The 19338-nt window shown below is 39.2% G+C and overlaps 1 protein-coding gene across 2 annotated transcripts; it reads right to left on the bottom strand.

Annotated features, from left to right (window-relative positions):
* Positions 1–2484: 2484 nt before the first annotated feature.
* Positions 2485–18755, bottom strand: LOC146622307 (uncharacterized). 2 transcript variants are annotated; one of them, XM_085366150.1, is made up of 4 exons: positions 18403–18755; positions 6663–7172; positions 3993–4502; positions 2485–3802 (listed from the first exon to the last, which is right to left on the bottom strand). In XM_085366150.1, the coding sequence occupies exons 1-4, from the start codon at positions 18515–18517 to the stop codon at positions 2556–2558; spliced, it is 2382 nt and encodes a 793-aa protein (XP_085222276.1). In that variant the 5' UTR covers positions 18518–18755; the 3' UTR covers positions 2485–2555. The 2 variants fall into 2 exon arrangements, with proteins under 2 accessions (XP_085222276.1, XP_085222275.1); XM_085366149.1 differs by lacking the exons at positions 2485–3802; positions 3993–4502; positions 6663–7172 and adding an exon at positions 9102–14030.
* Between the last annotated feature and the right edge of the window lie 583 nt (positions 18756–19338).

The following is a 19338-nucleotide window of genomic DNA, read 5'->3' as shown; positions in this document are numbered from 1 at the left end:
AAGATTAATAAAAACAGACAATGATTTGCAAAAGTCATCAGCTCATACATTTTTCACCATACAACACAGAAAACATGGAAAATGGTTAAATTGAGAAATTGTACTATTTCAAGAAAAAAAAAAGCTAATTTTGTATTTGATGGTAACAAAACACGTGTGTGGCGTTCCTTCACCTTGTAACAACAATTTGTAAATGTTTGGGAACTGAGGAGAGCATCTGCTGGACTTTTGTGAGAGGAATGTTCTCCCATTCTTGTCTGATGTAGGATTCTAACTTTTTCCATTTGATGATGCATAAAATGTTTTCAGCTGGTGAAAGGTTTGGACTGCAGGCAGGTCAGTTCAACATCTGGACTCTTCTGCTCCAAAGCTGCTGTAAGAAATGCAGTCTGAAATATGAAAGCACTTCCTTGGAAAACAAGGTTGCCTGGATGGGACCATGTGTTGATCTAAAACCTGTATATACCTTACAGCACTGATGCTTTCCAGATGTGAAAGCTGCCAGTTCCATAGGTGCTAAAGCACCTCCATACCATCAGAGATGCAGGCTTTTTAACTGACCCAGAGAAGACAGCAGTGTTTCTGGATCATGTTCACATTTGGCTTCTTCACAAACCTCGACATGCAGTGATTTCAATGACAGAATTGTGTCAAAGATCCCAGGCATGCGACGTAGACGTTCGCCTTATCCCTTGCCCACAGAAATGTCTCCAGATTCTCTGAATCTTTTGATGATGTTATGAAAACAATATATTCAAAATCTTCATTATTTTAAGTTGAGGGAAATTATTCTAAAATTGTAGATGCAGTTTTTGTTTTTTGCAGATATGCAAAACTCTGCCCCTCTAAGATGTAGTTTATATACTCGGACTGTTCCCAATTAACCTAATGAGCTGCAAAAAATGTTCCTCCTGCTGTTTCCTTTTAGCACCACTTACCTTTAAAGCCTTTATTGCCACCATGCAAACTTTTCTGAGACATGCCATCAAATTTTTAATGATTAAACGTTTTTCTTCAAACCCTACATTTTATACATTTAAACATTTGAAGTGTTCTCTGAAAAAAAATAAAATAAAAACTGGTCTGTGTATTTTCCAATTGATTGCATTCTGTTTTGTTTTTTACATTTACTCATTGCATTTTTTTTTGGAATGGGCTTTGTATACTGAGTTGTAGATGTATCTTGCATTTATGTGCAGCCCTCGATTTTAATATAGCACAAATTACTAGACTTAGAAGCAGCAAGTACAGAAGCTTATGAAGTTGTGTGCTTATTTGCTTAATTTATAATTCATGAAATCTCATAAAAGTGTCTTTAGTGCAATTAGCTCTCATTGTATTACTAAATAAACCACTGAATATCATGAACTGTTACATTTTTCAAACTAGTGACTGTTGCAGACTGGCCAACTATCTTAGTGCTCATTAATACACTTACTCTAAAATCAGTGAAGTCGTTTATCATTCTTCCTTTATAGGTTGCCATTTTATGCGCAATTAAAGTGATCAGAAATGCTTTATTTGACAATATCTGGATGGAATTTCTGATTAGGCATCCAGATGCCCATTTTCAGCAACTAGTAACAAAAAAAAAATTCAACGTTTTTGAAGTCATAAACCTAATTAATCACTAGAAGAAAAAACATCTCCACTTACTACATCAGAAAAAGCACATGTCGATTTGGTTAGTTGTGTGTCTGAGTTTAATTATACGTTTAAAATGTCAAAAATAAAAACAGACTTCAGAAACTTCTATAAAAGAATATGCCTTTTTATTTGGAAAACATCTCACACAAAATATCTGTGCACACCTCTGGATACTGGAATAATTGAGGTGAGGGAGAAGGAATATTGTCCATTTACTTGATAAAAGTCGGATGGACAGAAAGGCTGGAATTCAATAAATATCCCAGCAGTGAGTGAGACAGTGTTCAAGAGTTTTTATGTGGGAAACCGACAGAAAACTGAAGATTTCCTACAACAGTGTGTAATCCACATTTCACAGTGACCTGTGACCTTCCACAAACTCTGGAGAGAGGAGAGAATGAAGTGACAGGAGCAAGAAGACATGAAGATCAGTGTGTCTAATTTCAGAGACAGATGTCTTGTACGTCCTCAACTGGCACATTCATAAAATCCTCTCCGTGTCAACATCTGCAGTGAAAGGATTCCCCAGGATTGTTTTTTTTTATTTTTTTTTTTAAGGAAAACATTAAAGGAACAGAGTGGACAGCTGTACTCAAGTTTTCCTTTTTTCTTTGACCTGTTTAATTCAAGAATGTTTCTCAGACTCTTGGATTTTACGTACTGAAAATATGCCTTAAAAAGTTTAATCTCAAAGCACATTGAGGCTATACCTCAAAAAGGCCTCCTTGGTGTAGATATTTGTTGTTAGGGTACTGTAACGCATGATTTTTAAAAATAAATTCATCAGGAATAAGTAAAAAAAAATGTTTTAAAAAAGAGCAAAAGTTTTTTTGTAGCAGCTGTGTGACGTCCTTAAAAAAAAATCTGAACAGAAGCAGGGATGAGAAATCAAATGCTTCAGTGACACCTCATCCCTCTGTGTTATCCCACAGTATAGGCAACTCCCCAGTTGCATGTTTTATATAATGCGAGTGCAGCTTTGCCACATCATCAAAGCCCATATCACAGTCAAAGCACTCCCATTCCCAGTACTTATGGTCGCTGTGCACGTTTCTTTCCTGTGACTCTGCCTCGTCCGGCTCGTTTCTTGTTTTTGACTGTACATCTCCTGATTTGGACTCGTCAGATAGATCAGCCAAGTTAGCTTGTCTCAAAATCTTAAAGTGAAACACCGGTTCTCCACAGTCTGACTTGTCAGATCTGTCACGATCCTCGATCTTCTCACATGGGCTTTGTAGCCCTGTTTTCTGTGTGCTTTCCTCCTCCTCTGGTCGTTCTTTTAAGTCTGCATTCATTTCTGGCTCTTCTTCAACACAAGGGAGAAGAGCACTTCTTTGAATCAAACCTCCCAGGTTCACAGAGTTGGTACGATGCTGTTTTTGATGCGAAATTACCTTTCCGGGATTGGAGAAGCTCTGCTTAGCTCCGCCATGGTTGCTGAAGTGACTTGTGGGTTGTGCAGACGTGCGGAGGCTCCCGTGCCTGTGATAGTGATTTTGCAGGTGTTTGTCTAGTGACGCTTCATCTCTAAAGCCGCGAGTGCAGCTCAAACACCAAAATGGATTCTGTTTATGTAGCTCAGCGTGAGCCAACCACAGCCCCGCAGAAGCAAAGTCCTTGTTACAAGTATCACATCTGTGAGGGGCTGATTTTAATGAAATGCTTGCTCTGTGAACTCTCAGGTGGGAAATTAGCCGTGTTCGTCTGATGAATAGCATCCCACAATCTGGACACTCGTACTGGCGCAAAATTGACTCGTCCGGAGGTTTCGCTGATGCAGAGGACTCGTTTTCGTGCAGCTGTTGGTGTTTTTTGAAAGAAACCAGGTACGCGTAAATCTTTCCACAGATCGAGCAAACATAATCTTTTCTAGGTGCATTCTTCACTGAGGCGGTGGAAACTCCAAAGCTTTGAATCGGGTCTGAGGTCCCTGTTTGGGCTGAATCGCTCTCATCACACTCAGCTGTATTACCAATCATGCTTTCATCTCCATTTTCTCCAGCATCTTCTCTCTCTGGCACTAGTTCTGCTACCATGTGGTCTTCAATCTCTGCTTCCTCCTCTTCCAGAGCGTGCTGGTGCAGGTGAGTCTCGTAGTTTTCCCACTGTGTGAACTTCAGCCCACAGTCCTTACATTCAACTCTGTGCTCCTCATCTACAAAGGAAAAAAAAGTTATTAAGTACAGTAAGTATTGGTACTGATTAAATGTTTAGTGTAAATTGTGAAGATGTAGTATCATGCTGAAATGCTGTTAAGCAAGGGTGCAGTAAACACTAATAATAATAATAATAATAATAATAATAATAATAATAATAATAAAATGTGTTCTCATGCTATGACTCACTCTCGTCCACCTCTCCTCTGGTTTGCGATCGTACATCTTCTGATTCAGACCCATCAGATAGTTTGGAAACCTTTGAGTGACACACAGGCTCTGTACAATCAGACTCCACAGAGCTGTTACGCTCTGCAGTCATTGCATCCTCGCCTGGGCCTTCAACTTCACTTCTCTCCACATTGTCTTCTTTTCTCGTCTCCTCTTGCATGTTTGCATTTGTTTTATCTCCTTTAGAGGTCGTCTTCCTGTGGAGACGCTGGTGTTTTTGGAACGAAACACGGTATTTATACTTCTTTCCACAGGTCACGCAGGTGTAACCCTGTCTAAGTGTATTTCTCACATCTTCATCTCTGCTTTCTACATCGTCTGCTCTCTCAGAGACTGTTTCTGCTGTCCTGTCCTCTTCCATCGGAGTTTCCTCGTCTTCCACGGCGTGCTGGTGCAGGTGAGTCTCGTAGAGCTCCTGCTGTGCAAACTTCAGCCCACAGTCCTTACATTCAACACTGAGTTCTTTATCTGCAAAGAGCAACAGGAGAAATTTTAAGTACAAAAAATATTGACATGGATTAAATGTTTAGGGTAAGTATGAAGAAGTAGAATAAACCTGTTATGATTTTATAAATTATTTTAGACAAATGATCGTTCTGTTTTTCATCATCTGAAAGTTTCTCTCAAATTCAGGAGGACAGCTCAGTCACAAAGTTACTATCTGATGTAAAGCAACCAACTGATCACAGTCTGTGGAAAACTTGCACAATTTTTAACATTACTCTTTAAACTGCTAAAATTTTAACAAACAAGAAAAAAAAAACAACAAAACAAAAAGCACAGGTTGGACTCCACTTAAGTATTTCAGGAGAAGAAAGTAGGTGTTTTTTGTTATGTTTTTCTATCATTTTTGAGGACCTATTTTAATATCCCACTATCCAGTCAAGTCATCTGAGCTAGGTTCCTTACATGTTTAAATATTTGATACCAAAGCTCTATAAATATAAACCCTCAGGAAGGAGTGTAGCTCAAATTAACATTCAGCGATAGATGCTTGAAGTACTTAAAATTGTTGGATGTCCAGCCTCTGACAGCAGATCTGGAATCCTGCAGAAACCAGATTTTAATTTACAGCTTCTGACACACAAAAGTTCCTGTTAAATTTAAGATCATGTTTTTGCTCATTTTCCCATTTTATAAGAATTTAAACTGAATCATGCAGCAAGTAGATTTTTCTGCACAGAAAGAACAGATGTGTGCTGAATGCCGTTACAACACAAAAACACAAGTTCATGATTCCACCTCTGGACACAGATATGTATTTAAGGAGAACAACATCAAAATCCTGAGAATTACATATTTTGTGACTGGAAACACTTTTGAATAACATTTGTTTTATTAACACTGAAGACAAACAATTGAGGAAAGTGAATGTGTTGCACTCACTTAGTTTGATATGTATTATGTTCTTGCAAAAGAAATAAACACTGTGGTGGAGTAGTTATGGTTTCTGTTTAGTTTAATAGCCGAATGATTCAGCATCACTGGTGAGATTATTCTTGATTAAGAATTCTATCGTAGCAATAATTTAATATAAATGTGAAAATGCAATTTATCAAACTGCCTCAAAAGTTACAGTGCTTACATTTATTACATCACTTGTCATAAAAACAAGAAAACTCCAAAACTTTAGAGATTAGGAAAATAAACTGGGGTCTGCATTTTTACACCCAGATTTCAGCTGCACACTAGATTTCTTTAAGAACTCGGAAATTAATCATTCAAACACTAAAAAGAACTCATCTATTCACAAATACAAGTAAATGACTGTAATTTGCCATCTTAACCAAATAATAACATACTTTATATTTTTTCTCAGCTCTTTTGTAAAGCAGTCAATTTTAAAATACATGGAGTAGAGCAATAATTATATTATAGCATTAAAAATATAATTTTGATAAAAGAGCTTGCACATTACAGACAAATAAAATACGATTTGGTAATTACCAAAACGTAATCTACAGCAGCTGTGGCATAAACCTTACACTGGGTTGTGGTCTATAAAATTTCGTAAGCATGCTATCTCACCTTGTAAATAAAAAGCACCACGTGAAATTTAGACTCTTAATCTTAAATCAGGAAATCTTAGAATGTATTATAGACTCTGGCTGCCAAATTTAAGCATGGATATAAAGAATTTATTTTGAGGAAAATCAGAGCGATCATCATGACAAACTTTGGATGTAATATTAAAAGGAACTTGTTATTTACAAACAAGTTCATTTAGATTTGGTGCAATAGTGTCATAGCTGGATGAAAATGTGTTTTTTTTCACCTGAAATTGACTCTTTTAAAGAATATTTTGAGCCTTTTGTATGAAAAATTGTACATAAAATCTCAGTTCCCTGCCTGTAAAACAACAGCATTTCAGATCTGTCAGTAAAACAAATATTTTAGGGACTTCGAGCAAATTTCTTTCAAAGAAAACTAAGGCCAGTAGAGACCTGGAATTTTGCTTACTTCCTGTTAATAAGTATAACTCCCCTCTTTGAATTATTTTTCAGGCAAACTTGAGATGGTCAGCTTGGAGACGTGTGAAGAACTGGCATGTCATCACCTAAGATCAGAATCCGAGCACTCTTATTACCACTTATCTATGTGTGTGCATGTTCGCATGCTATGACTCACTCTCGTCCACCTCTCCTCTGGTTTGCGATCGTACATCTTCTGATTCAGACCCATCAGATAGTTTGGAAACCTTTGAGTGACACACAGGCTCTGTACAATCAGACTCCACAGAGCTGTCACGCTCTGCAGTCATTGCATCCTCGCCTGGGCCTTCAACTTCACTTCTCTCCACATTGTCTTCTTTTCTCGTCTCCTCTTGCATGTTTGCATTTGTTTTATCTCCTTTAGAGGTCGTCTTCCTGTGGAGACGCTGGTGTTTTTGGAACGAAACACGGTATTTATACTTCTTTCCACAGGTCACGCAGGTGTAACCCTGTCTAAGTGTATTTCTCACATCTTCATCTCTGCTTTCTACATCGTCTGCTCTCTCAGAGACTGTTTCTGCTGTCCTGTCCTCTTCCATCGGAGTTTCCTCGTCTTCCACGGCGTGCTGGTGCAGGTGAGTCTCGTAGAGCTCCTGCTGTGCAAACTTCAGCCCACAGTCCTTACATTCAACACTGAGTTCTTTATCTGCAAAGAGCAACAGGAGAAAATTTTAATTACCATGTAGATTATTATGGCAGCTTGTGTTTTACATGGAAAGTCTGAGTAATATTTTATTTTGACAGTTTGAGATAAATTATTCTGTTTCAGCAGGCATTAGAAAGTGATCACGTCAGCAAAAAAAAAAAATTGTGCAAAAAAACCCCAAACCCCCCCAAAACCGAAACTCAAATAAACTTAAATAGGAAATTTTAAAAAAAAAAAACACAACCTAAAATTAAGCATAAAAATACTGATTTCCAAGCACTGACAGTAAAGACATCTTTTAGCACCTCCTGATTACACTGATGTATTCAAATATTTTCTTGTTTGCCACTGAGAATTTTTTTTACACTGATTTTAGATAAGAAATCTGATTTAAGCCTACACATTAGGTTTTTGAGAGTCACGTTGCCATTTCAATATTTTTTAATAACAATATACTGACACTATATCTGGGATTTAAACTATTTGCCAACAAAATTGTTTTTTGTGTTTTTTTTCTTAAAGACGACACCGGAGTTGCATTTAAGCATATTTCTATCAATTTAGCTAAAAATAAAAACAAGCATGCTCAGGGTGCTCAGAGATGTTTGAGGCACTGGATTTTACTGCACATTCATTTCTCTTTGCAAGAACCAACAGTGGTCACTCATCATGCTCTGACTCAATTTTCCCTGATATCAGTTTTTCATCACTTTCATATTTTGGTTAAATCTTTAGCGGCACTTATCGCTGACATCACACAGATCTGGTGGAGAAAATGTAGAAAGTGCATCTTCAGTGACATTCTGGCACTCATTATCTGATATACTTTCAGCATGTTTATCCACAAGCTCAGCACTATTAACAGCTATGTGACTGCCAAGAAACAACATGCTTGAATGCTGCTGATTCAGCTGGTTTACTTTTCCTTTTGAACTCATCATGAAGCATCAGTTCATGTTCATCAGGACCAAGAAAATCACCTTTAGTGCACTGATGTCTTAAACACTGAGATGCATCTCCATTTCTGTCCAGTCCTGTTATCCAGTGAATCAGTGGAACATCACAGCGACAAAAAACGTGAAGCTAGAAGAAAACAGCTCTCATATTTGGAGTCAGTAAGTGAAATTAGTGGAAGTACAGGTGAAAGAATCCCAGGAACAAAATGTTTGTTGATCAGTGCTACAGCAGGCACTGCAAACATCTTTAAATTGGAGGAAACTGGACCTATATCACTGCAGAGCCTTAACTAATATGATCAACAACACATGCTTTTACTTATTTGTACATTGTTTTAGTAGCAAACTTTTAGTTTGCTCCTTTGACACATCAAGGTGTTCTATTTAATACATGCTAGATATGAAATGTAGTAATGCGAGAGCAATTTATGTCACCCGCATATTGGCATATTCATAAGCTAAGTAATCGTGAAATGGGAAACAACAATATTAACAACCCAGACATGACTATAATATGCAGACTGACTGAATTAATCACACAACCATTAATCATGGCAAAAACAAGTTCGTTTATTTTCAACTTCTTTGACTTCTAGGAATAAAAAACTAATAAATATAACAAACTACTTAGAACTATACTACAAGAACATAACTGCTACTTTAAGTAATGAATATTTTATCACACAATAGAAATAACACTATAAAGAATCAACAGAGGAGCTTATAAATCAGTTAATGCGTAATGCATTGTACAAAGCATACAATGAACGTAGTATAGTTTATAATAATGGAAGTGACCAAGTGATGTTAGACAAGAATTTTGTTTTTCCTACCAGGTTATGTAAAGAGTACGCATTGCTGAATTTCAGGTTCTTTATCTTTCTGTAAAATATGCAAAACGTCAATCATCCTTCAACAAAACATCAGTTCTTAACAAAAACAGCAGCAAAATTAGCACATGCGTGTGGCGCAACATTGTTTAGCATGTCTTTCTACACTTTGCAAGTAGTGTGTCAACAGCATTTTTCATTTCTCTGGGCAATTTACATGCATAAATTTGTCTGAAAATGAAAGACAGTGGTCCCCAAAGAAATTAATCAAGTTCAATTTACATTCACAACAGGTCAATTTAAAACAGCAAAAAAATATGAGATCTATGACATCAGTGCTCCCCCCCCCCCAAAAAACAACACTGTGTATTTTCACATTTGTACCGCCACCAGTCAGATCATTAAACTTAACTCTTGCACAGTGCAGCTCTTTCTGGTGCTGTCTGGTTGCTTGGTCTTGATTTGTGGTGCAGGTCAAAATAGAACTAACATCAACTTAATAACGGGATAGAGTGATCTCTGTTACCGATTTTACCTGCCAGTTCTGCTCAGCATATACTAGTCCAGTGTTACATGTTTAAGTACAACGAATCTCAAAAACTATACGAACAAATTAGGAACTATTTAGCCAAAGTAAAAGGTGCAAAAAAGAAATTTTCTAACAAAGATTTTTAGAAGTTTCAGAAAAGCCAGCATCTATGTACAGAGTCATTGTTTCAGGTCTTTTCAGGTTTCTTTGCTTTAATTCACTCTGTGGGTGTGTTCAATATAATGCTGGTGCAAATCAGTTTCTTGACAAAAAGTAGTTCCACATTCAAGGCAGGTAAGGCCATTGGAATCTCCTGCAGAGACAGCAGCAGGAGCATCGCTTTGTCTTTTGTAATCGCTGATACATTCCTGGTGATGCTCGATGAGGTCTTGGATTTCACGGAAGGTCCTGGGGCAAACGGAGCAATGGTATGAGTCACTGCTGCTGCACTGCTCCGTTTTGTGTTTCTGTAATTCGGTCGGTGAAAGAAAGGCTTTGCCACAGTGTTGGCACTTATGGCTACTTTGTGACTGGCCCGCTGAGTTGAGCGTAGGCCGAATCACTTTAGAAGATGGGAAAAACTTTTCTCTGTTGTCAGCAGCGGGGGGATTGGGTTTTAGAGGCTTTGAGGTCATAGCAGCACTCAGTCTATAGCGTACCTCATTCGGCAGACGGCAGCGGACTTCGTCGTGCCAAGCAAGGTGCTGATGTAGCTGATTCTCAGTCCAAAAGCCTTGGCAGCACAGAGCACAGGAGTAAGGCCGACTCTGTGCCTTTGCCTTATGGGTCCCTAATTGTTCCTCCGTTTGGAAAGCTTTCCCGCACTTATCACACTTGAAGAAGCATTTGGCTGTGTTCTCCGATACACAGCTGACTTGTGGAGGAACCTCAGCTGCAGCTCTAGGAGTTTGATTATCCAGTTTCGACTCCTGCTTCACATCCAGGTAAACTCTCTTAAAGTTGGGGGCGCCTTCAGAAATGCCCCATTCCCTGGAGTCTGGACACAATTTCACAGGAGAATCCAATGTGATTTTCATCCAATCTCTGTCAACTGTGCTACTTTTTAACATCACACTGGTGTTATCTGCTGCTGATGAATCTCCAGTTTTCCTCATCTCACTACTTGAGGCAACAGGCTCTTTTTTTCTGCGCAAAGCAGCTTTGCGTTTGCCTTTTGTGCTCTTTGCGTGGGCCTGCCATTTGTGAGCACGTAGTCCTCTTGCTTTAGTAAAGGTCATCGAGCAGAGGGGACACTGGTGAGGTTTTGGCTTCAGTGCCAGTAATACGGCATCACTCTCACTGCAATTTATTTTGACTTGTTCTGGAGCCTGGTCAAACGCCTCGTTTCCCGTCTCTAAAGTTTTGCTGTGCTTGGCTGGAAGTAAATCTTGCACAAATGTCTTGCCTGGTTCGTTGCTGCTCAAATCTGGCTCTGGTACAGCTTTGCTTTGACATGGTGGATTAAACATCTGGTGGCGCTGCAGAACGCGGTGATTAAAAAACTGTTTGCCACAGTTTTTGCACTGAAAAGTTCCATCTATGGTTTTGTGGTTAAGAGATTTCAAATCATCATCTTTTAGCAGGGACCGCGAAGATTTCTTTTCTTTGTGCCATCGTTTGTGGGAGCCCAGGGCTGAGTTAGACATGAACCGTCTCCCACATTCAGAGCAGTGAAACAGTCCTTTACCCTGCTCTTCTTGTTTAGGTTTTTTTAACATTGTAGAAATGGCCAGTTTGGATTTTGGTAAAGACCTGTAGCCCTCAGCATGAATTCTTTTGTGAAAATTTAAAGCCCCAACTACTGAAAAGCTTCTGTCACATTTTTTGCATTTGTATTTCATATTGGATGCAGTTGGGTTTTCCAGTTCTCCTTCACCTGTGTCATTTTCCATCTCTGGTTCCGTGCCATCCATTTCACTCTTTACTGGTGTACGTACCTTTGACTGGTCAGAGCTTTCCCATGTGCTAGCATCCACGCTGCCTTCGCACAATCTTAGAGCATCATCGTTTTCTGTATTTGCAACGACTTGATTGTCTCTTTTAATGCACAGTTTCTGATGAACCCTTAAAGAGACCTTGCTGTTGAAATGTGCAAGGCATGTAGCGCACTGTAGATCCTCCAGCGTGACTCTGGACCACGATGATGATGGAGAATGCCCACTCTCATAGCCATGGCTTTTCATATGAAACTGCAGTGCTTTGGCCCGTGAAAACAACTTCCCACAGTCAGGACAGCTGTAGGTGTTCTTTTTCAGCTGTTCAACTTGATGCTGAAAAGACTTGATGGGTGGTGGGAGCAACTGGTCATTATGCACTACCTGGTGTCTAAGGAGGCTGGAAAAAAGGCGGAATGACCTGTTGCAGAGTTCGCATTTGTGATTTCCATTTTCATGCTTTCGCATGTGCAATGTCATGATGCCTCTGTGCCGAAATTTTCTGCCACACACCGGACATGCAACCTTCATGCTAGAGCGTTGGTGTCCATTAACAGAGGATCCCGGGACACCTTTTCTCAGCCTCAAATCTGCACACTCTGTCGGATTTTGCTTGTGGTGTGAGAAAGCACCTAAAGACCAAAATCCCTTTCCACACTGCTCACAATGATAGATCTTTGGGCCCAGTAGGGTTTTCTTTGGATTGTATTCTTTCTTACTGACTGAAATATTTTCCTTTTTTTGTGCAGAGCAGGTTTTCATATGGTTAAACAGGCTAGCTGCATGCGAATAAGACATTGTGCAATCTGGGCACTGGAACTGTTTTCTTTTGGGATGATGCAACTGATGAGAGACCAAAGCAGACAAACGAGAGAAAACTTTGCCGCATTCACTGCACGTCAGATTTTTCTTCTCTAATCCCTCCACCTCCTGAAATGCATCGCTGCTTGGCATCTGACCACCGTGGGTCTGTATGTGATGGCAGTGTGCCTCAAAGCTACTTGCTTCATGACCACAAGTGTCACATGTGTAAAAAGGCGCTGACTGACCTTGTGCCTGCTGTCTTCTCTTATAAACGCCATGCCACATTCTGTGAACACGCAGCGATGAAGAACTAGAAAACCAGCGATAACACTCTGGACAATCAAACCTGTCTTCTGCTGATTTATTCTCAGCTTCCCTCGCTATCAGTGCAATCGGCTCATCAGCCTGCTCAAAATCAATTTGTACAATTTTCAAGTCCATTTCTGGTTTGGAAACAATATCACTGTCATCTCTTCCCTCCTGATCGGATTCACACACCAGCTCCAGGTCAGGATTCAGATCTTGGGGTGGCTCATCCTCAGACTCACTTGCACTGATCACCTGTACGTTAAAGTCACCGGGTTCATAACTTTCCATGTCTTCATCAGTCTCAACTATGTACAACTCTTCAGTCATGTTGGTCGGAGGCAAACTGTCCAGCTGCACTTTTCCTTCTGTAGACGTTTCCAAGTCAATCTCTGGTCTTCCGCTTTCTGCCATTTGGTCTTGAGGTAGAGAGGAACACATCTGGGCCTCCTTCTCAGTTTCTCTAAAAACATCTGTGTGATGAAGCTGATGAGAATGAAGTGCCGAAGACCTGGAGAACTTTAGCCCACAATCTTTACATTCAAATGCCTTCTTCTGTAGCTGGCACAGCTGATGGTGAAATGACTTTGCTGGGGTTTCGTCACTGTGTGCAGTGCGCTGATGCCTGTAGTAGAACGTAAGAGTCATGAACACTTTTCCACATTCCTCACATGGGAACCTTTTTGCAGAATTATCACCATGATTGGCATGCCATCGCTGATGGTTAAAGAGAGCAATATGGCCACTGAAACCCTTTTTACACTCGCTGCAGTAAAACTCGTTGCAGTTCTTCTTTGGCTTTTGTTTCATTTCTTCAGGAGAGCACTGACTATTGCGGCTAAATCTCTGATGAGTCTTAAGTCGCATCAGGGCAGAAAAAGCTTTCCCACATGAGCATGTAAAAACCTTTTCAGAATAATCCTCCGTTTGACTTTCACCTGCCTTTGTTTCTGCTAATGACTCCCCAGCTGGAATTGCATCTCCTGAACTCCTGTTTCTGGGCTTAATCAACTTTTCCTCATGACAACGACGATGGGCATCAAGAGCTGAAGCACGAGAATAATTTCTCCCACAAGATTCGCACTGAAACGACTTCTTTTTCAAATGCTGAAGGTCATGAAAAACTGATTTGGAGGGTTGTCTGTGTGAGCGCTGATGGTTGAGAAAGTGTCCAATCACACCATAAGATTTCCCACAGTCCTGACATTCATAAGTTTGTTGCTTTGCTATGGCAGCATTAATCCGGATACCAGTCTCCTTTTGAGAGATCTGATCATGGTTCTTCTCCATATGCAAGTGGTATTCACTCAGGTCAATAAATGAGGATGAGCATAAAGAACAAAAGTGAAGCGCTTCATTGTCCTTTTCTCCATCATGTAACTCATCCATGTGCTTGTCCAAATACATGCTTTCTTGTGGATGTTCACGCAAATGCTTCAAGAAGGCTGCCTCCTCTCTGAAGCCTTCTCCACAATGCTGACAGCAGAAAACCCCACTCCCTAAAAATAGAAAAGGGGAAAAGAGGAGGTCAAAGCCACTCCTGTTTTCAGAGAAGAAAAAAAGAAAGGAAATTTAAAAACAAAACAAAACAAAAAACAGAGGCGCAAACATGTCTTTATTTTAAAGTAACTTGAGCTTACAGTATAATCACACAACTGCACAATTTCCATATAAAACAAAGAAATGATAGGAGAAAAATAACACTTATTAAAAAAACAACAACAAAAAAAAAGTGTCATTACTGAGGTGCAAATACACTGTTTAGGGCTAAAATACCTTGAAGATGAATTATTTTGTTATTTAATACAGTTGGTGTAGTTGCATTTTTTTTTTTTTTAATAGACATGGTAAATGGTTAACGAATGTCCGCAAAGCACCTGCACACTGTGGACAACCATGTTTAGATAAAATCTCATTTAGAGCAGGGTGATATGGCCAAAAATATTTATCACGATATATATTTGAAAATTTGCGATAACGATATAACCGACGATATAATTGATGCGAGACAAAATACAACTCCACAACATTACTAGCGCAAAAAGACAACCTTCCATTTATTTTCACTTAAACAAGAAGCTGGTTTTTATGTACATTAAAGCTTTATAAAAATGTAACAGTGCAAATGCAAATTCCTTGCTGAAAGTTTAACCAAAAGGCATTTCCAGTAGAAATGGGCTGACATATCCTGAGCATAACCATGTATAATATCCACTGAAGTTAAAAAGAGTTGCTTTGCAACATTAAACTGCAGTGTGCAGTACACATTTTTCGGACCATAAGGTGCACGGGATTATAAGGCACATTAAGCGAAACAAAGCAGTCAGAATCAAATTTTATTAAACTCATTCTTCTTGCTTCCTCCACTTCTGTACCATTGATTTATTAATGAATGAATTCTGCTCTATTCCCATGTTGTTGCAGTATATTAATGACTAACCTCGTATTGTGGATGGATTATCTCAGTTGTTCTCCTGACTGAAGTTTGGTCCGTTTACAGCATCCTGCCATGCGATTGCATTTGTCTCTAACTATCAGGAACTTTAACGTTAACTTTTATAAGTGGAAAAGTGTTAGTGTTCTCCTCCAGCTTCACTGTTTATGTTATGCTAACATAGCTGTGTCGCTAGCGATCATGTATCACATCATTATATACCAGCTAGCCCAACTTCAGTAACCCTACAAACGTCACTGCTGTTTAGTTTCCTCTCTTAATTTATGTTGGACGTGATAGCAGAGCTGTACGTTTGAATTTTTCCAGAAATCTCTGTCAGAACATGCTATATCATGCTTAGGTAACTAGCGAAACTAGCGAGCTAACTTCCGCTAGCTTCCTGCTAACTTCTAACTCCGTTAAATGTAATACATTTTGTTTTCATGGATGCCTGGAACTTAAACTTCATAGTTTCACCTTGTAAAGCAGCAATGCTGATCGTTTCATTAAAGATGAAAGAATTTAGACAGTTTTTAACTCCCAGTGATGCTGCAGTGTTCGTTTGACCTGAAGGATACGGAGTTTAGGACACAGATTACTCCCAGATTTAAGAGCATCTTAGTCCGACAAATACGACAATAACGACGGCCGCTTGCATGTTCTGCAAAAAAATGTGCTTTGTCGTGTATCTGACGGACAAACACCAAACCAGTTCCACATCACTGAAGTTGCACCATTTTTACAAACCAATTCTGGTTCATCTGTTTCACTCAACAATCGGCCATGTGCGTATGAAAACAAAGGCACTGCGCATATGCGCGTTTTACTCATATTCTATCGCGATAATTCATTTTCCTATCGTTGCCTAACATTATACCGGTATTACCGTGAACGGTATAATATGGCCCAGCCCTAATCTCATTTAATGTCAACTCATATTTAAACGTTTAGAGAATTAATAAGTAAAGGCTGTGTTTTTCAACAAAACTCAATCCAAACAGATTTTTAACGCATATTTCTGAAATTTAGAGCAGTGAACCACAACTGTTACTCTGTAAAGTGCAGTGCTTCTTATGTGTTAAAAACATGTCCCTATTGAAGCTTTTCTTATGGATACAAAGTAGAGCTGGGCGATATGAGATTTTTTCATATCACGATATGTTTTTTTCATTTCAGGCGATAACGATATCTATCACGATATAAGCCAAATAACTATATTTGTAAGATTTAAATGTGCCGTTGCTCACAAGTAAAATGTGAAATAATCAGCAGCTTGTTTTTATTTAAATATTTATTTCCCATAATAAGTTCATCCATTAAGCGGACGCGAATGGATGGATGAAGTTCAACAGGGTAGATGTACTTAAGGAACATGAGACTTTTTCAGATAAATAAAGGCAAATATTGCAAACTACACAAAAGACAGCCGCTAAAGCGTTTAAGTTTCAAAATAGAACAAACAAAACAGACTAAATTGTCAATTCCACTTAGAAACAAAATATTAATTCTAAAAATAAATCTTAGTTTGTTTTACAGAAGAACAGACAAAACTGACTAACTTTTGTCAATATCAAATAAACTGAGAACTAAAAGGAAATTCTCAATCTCTCCTTGTTGTATAGCTTAGCTTTTCAAACAGTTTTAACAGTTACTTTAGTCTGACAAAAGCCGAATGACGAATTAGCGCTTCCAGTCAGAGACTGAGGCTACGTCCACACGTACACGGGTATTTTTGAAAACGGAGATTTTCCGTTTTCGTTTAAAAAAATAATCCCGTCCACACATAAAGGCAGAAATGAAGGAAAACGCTGCTATGAACATGCCAAAGCAGCAGGTGGCGCTAGATTCCTAACCGTGCAGAAATGTTGGCCAATCAGAAGTCTAGAAGCCTCGGTGGGAAAAAGTAAACAAAGCTGGGGCATAGAAGCAGAACCGAGCCGTATGTGTGGAGGGACAGTAACTGTGTGTATATGTAAGCATTTAAACACTGCAGAGAGTAGAATTAACAGTAACAGTATTGTAGAAATTCATTTCACCGAAACAATAACGTGGCGCACAGTGTGACGCATGCACCGCTTTATTGTATTTCCAGACTTGCTTTCGGCACAATTTACAGTGCACGCTACTCTATTTTTTGTCAGACTTGAAATAGCCGAAATACCTTCACACTACGGAACTTCTATGGCTCTTCCGTTCGACAATCTCTCCGGCATTGGAACCATCATCTGTTTTCTCTTCGGTCACGCTCGGTTGATTTTTCTAGTCGGCACACTCATTTCCTCCATTACGCGCTGGCTCCATTACCCGCTGGCTGCTTCCCAAACAAACACACGTGCGGCTTGGCACTTGTGCTGTATGTAACAAGTCACGCGACGTGACGCTGCGGCTGTGATTGGTTCGGCTCTGCGCTACTTAATTTGGATTGGCTGACCTATTTTTTTTTTTTTTTTGAGGACAAGAGCAGCGAGGTCTATCGCGATAGCTTAATTTCTCTATCGAGTAAAAGTTATATCGCGATACATATCGTTATTGTTCTATCGCCCAGCTCTAATACAAAGGAATAGTGACAATCTGCCTGCTGACCTGCTGAAACTTTAGTCTGATGTCTCAACAGGAAGAAGTCGAGGCGTAAAAGTAGTGAAGATATTCTGCTTCCACCTACATATACACGTAAAAGCATACTAAATGCTTTGGATGGAAACAGCCAAGAGAAACTGTATGAGTAGTATTGTTTGCTGTCTAAATAAATATTTCCTATTGATCTAAAACAAAACACAACAAGCAATGCTTTAGTTGTTACACAACCATGCTCAGGAAAACAAAACTTCCTTCCGTTGATTGCTAAAGTTTGTGTACTGATAAAACAATAATCAGAAAAGTCTAATTTAAAACTAGTTCTAAATCTAAAATCCGTTTACGTTAATCTTCTATTAAGAGTGCCAGATTGTTAAAGCAAATGAAATAAATACCAAGGGAAAGATTATTATTGGGCGGGGGGGGGGGAACCTGGAGATACCGCAGATTGAGCACTTCCCTATTTATGGCCTGACCAAACATTTATATTATTCAGTAGGATTACAGAAAAAGCATGTTTCCGGCAATACATAGATTTGCTTCTGGCAATGCCCTGATTCAATGTCATAAGACTAGATTATCAAAGCGGTCACATAATTTTCGATCCATATGGCTGAGTATTAACTTTGACCAGGGCTGGCGCTGTTTGTTCAATACGCCCCACTGAAAATGCTGGGAAGCCTTTAACTCGAACTGGTAACTTTATATTTGTTACTGGTGTTAAAAGAGCACTTTTTAAATCTGCCTTCAAGTCAAATATTTACATTTTCCTATTGATGGAGTGCAGGAAGACAATGCACAGGAACGCACTGATGCTGTGTTAACGTAAATGTTTAAGTCACGGCCTGTTGATGGGTGCTTACTGTCAGCGGTTTCTTCAGTCGATGGACCGGCGTTCTCTTCAGGTGTCCCTTCGTCAGCATGGCGTTTGTTTTCAGCTCCGTCCTCTACGCTGGCCGAGGAAGCAGATCCCTCCATCTTGGCGTGGCTGCTTGGTGGCGCTAGTGCTTGTTAGCTTAACAGCGCCACCGTTGTTTTTTTTTTTTAATACAAATTATTTTTTACCACTCAGTCAGCTCCACGGGAGTGAAAACAGTGTGTAATATAAGTCTAGTTCGCTAAAATATAACGGAGAAGTATCATTAACCGTTTTAATAATGCGGTTGGTGTACATATAAAGGCGAGCTGTAGTCAGAACACCTGCGCAGTGCGCCTATCCTTCCCCTCAGCGGAAGTGTCTTCTTCTTCTCTTTTATTTGCCTCAACACGAAGTTATCACCCTGCAGCGACGCCAGTGGTGGTGGTGGTGCATTACTCTGACAAACAAACGCCCTCACAAACTTTTCCACTTGTTGCAGAAGAGGAGGAGCTGTTCTCCACTAAAACTAAAGTTACATATATACTGCAGTTGATTGGAACTAGTTACCTATTTGAAAAGATTTTTAAAAAAACACCTTAGAGAATAAAATATATTTACTTATACTAATTGATCAACAGTACACAGGGTTAAAGTTTAATTCGGTGACCTGTGAAATTTTAGGGTCATGTATCAAATACATTTTTGATATATTGATATTTCAGAAAGCCAGTCCATTCATTTTTAGCTCTTTTTTGCACACATTAAAATCTGAGCAAATGTTTGAAAATGAATATCTCAAAGACTACCATGTATAAAAGCCTGAAATTTGTTCTAGTCTTTTTTTCCCCCTTTAATCTTAGTCAGAGTAAATGGATATCACAAGTGGTTATCCTCTTCAAAATTATTTTTGGATAGCTTTTTTTCCTTTATTTGATAGGAG

The sequence above is a fragment of the Diplotaxodon limnothrissa genome, linkage group LG11 (assembly GCF_057381915.1).
Source record: "Diplotaxodon limnothrissa isolate DT_005_m linkage group LG11, D_limnothrissa_male_GT1.1, whole genome shotgun sequence".
NCBI lineage: Eukaryota > Metazoa > Chordata > Actinopteri > Cichliformes > Cichlidae > Diplotaxodon > Diplotaxodon limnothrissa.
The sequence above is the reverse complement of the archived record's forward strand: the minus strand, read 5'-3'. Positions and strand labels throughout refer to the sequence as shown.

Excerpts from the sequence above, each read along its gene's own strand:
- LOC146622307 (XM_085366149.1), bottom strand. The coding sequence starts at position 18,517 with ATGGAGGGATCTGCTTCCTCGGCCAGCGTAGAGGACGGAGCTGAAAAC. Across the intron at positions 14,031-18,402 it reads GACTGAAGAAACCGCTGACA|GGAGTGGGGTTTTCTGCTGT; the intron begins GTAAGCACCCAT and ends TTCTATTTTTAG.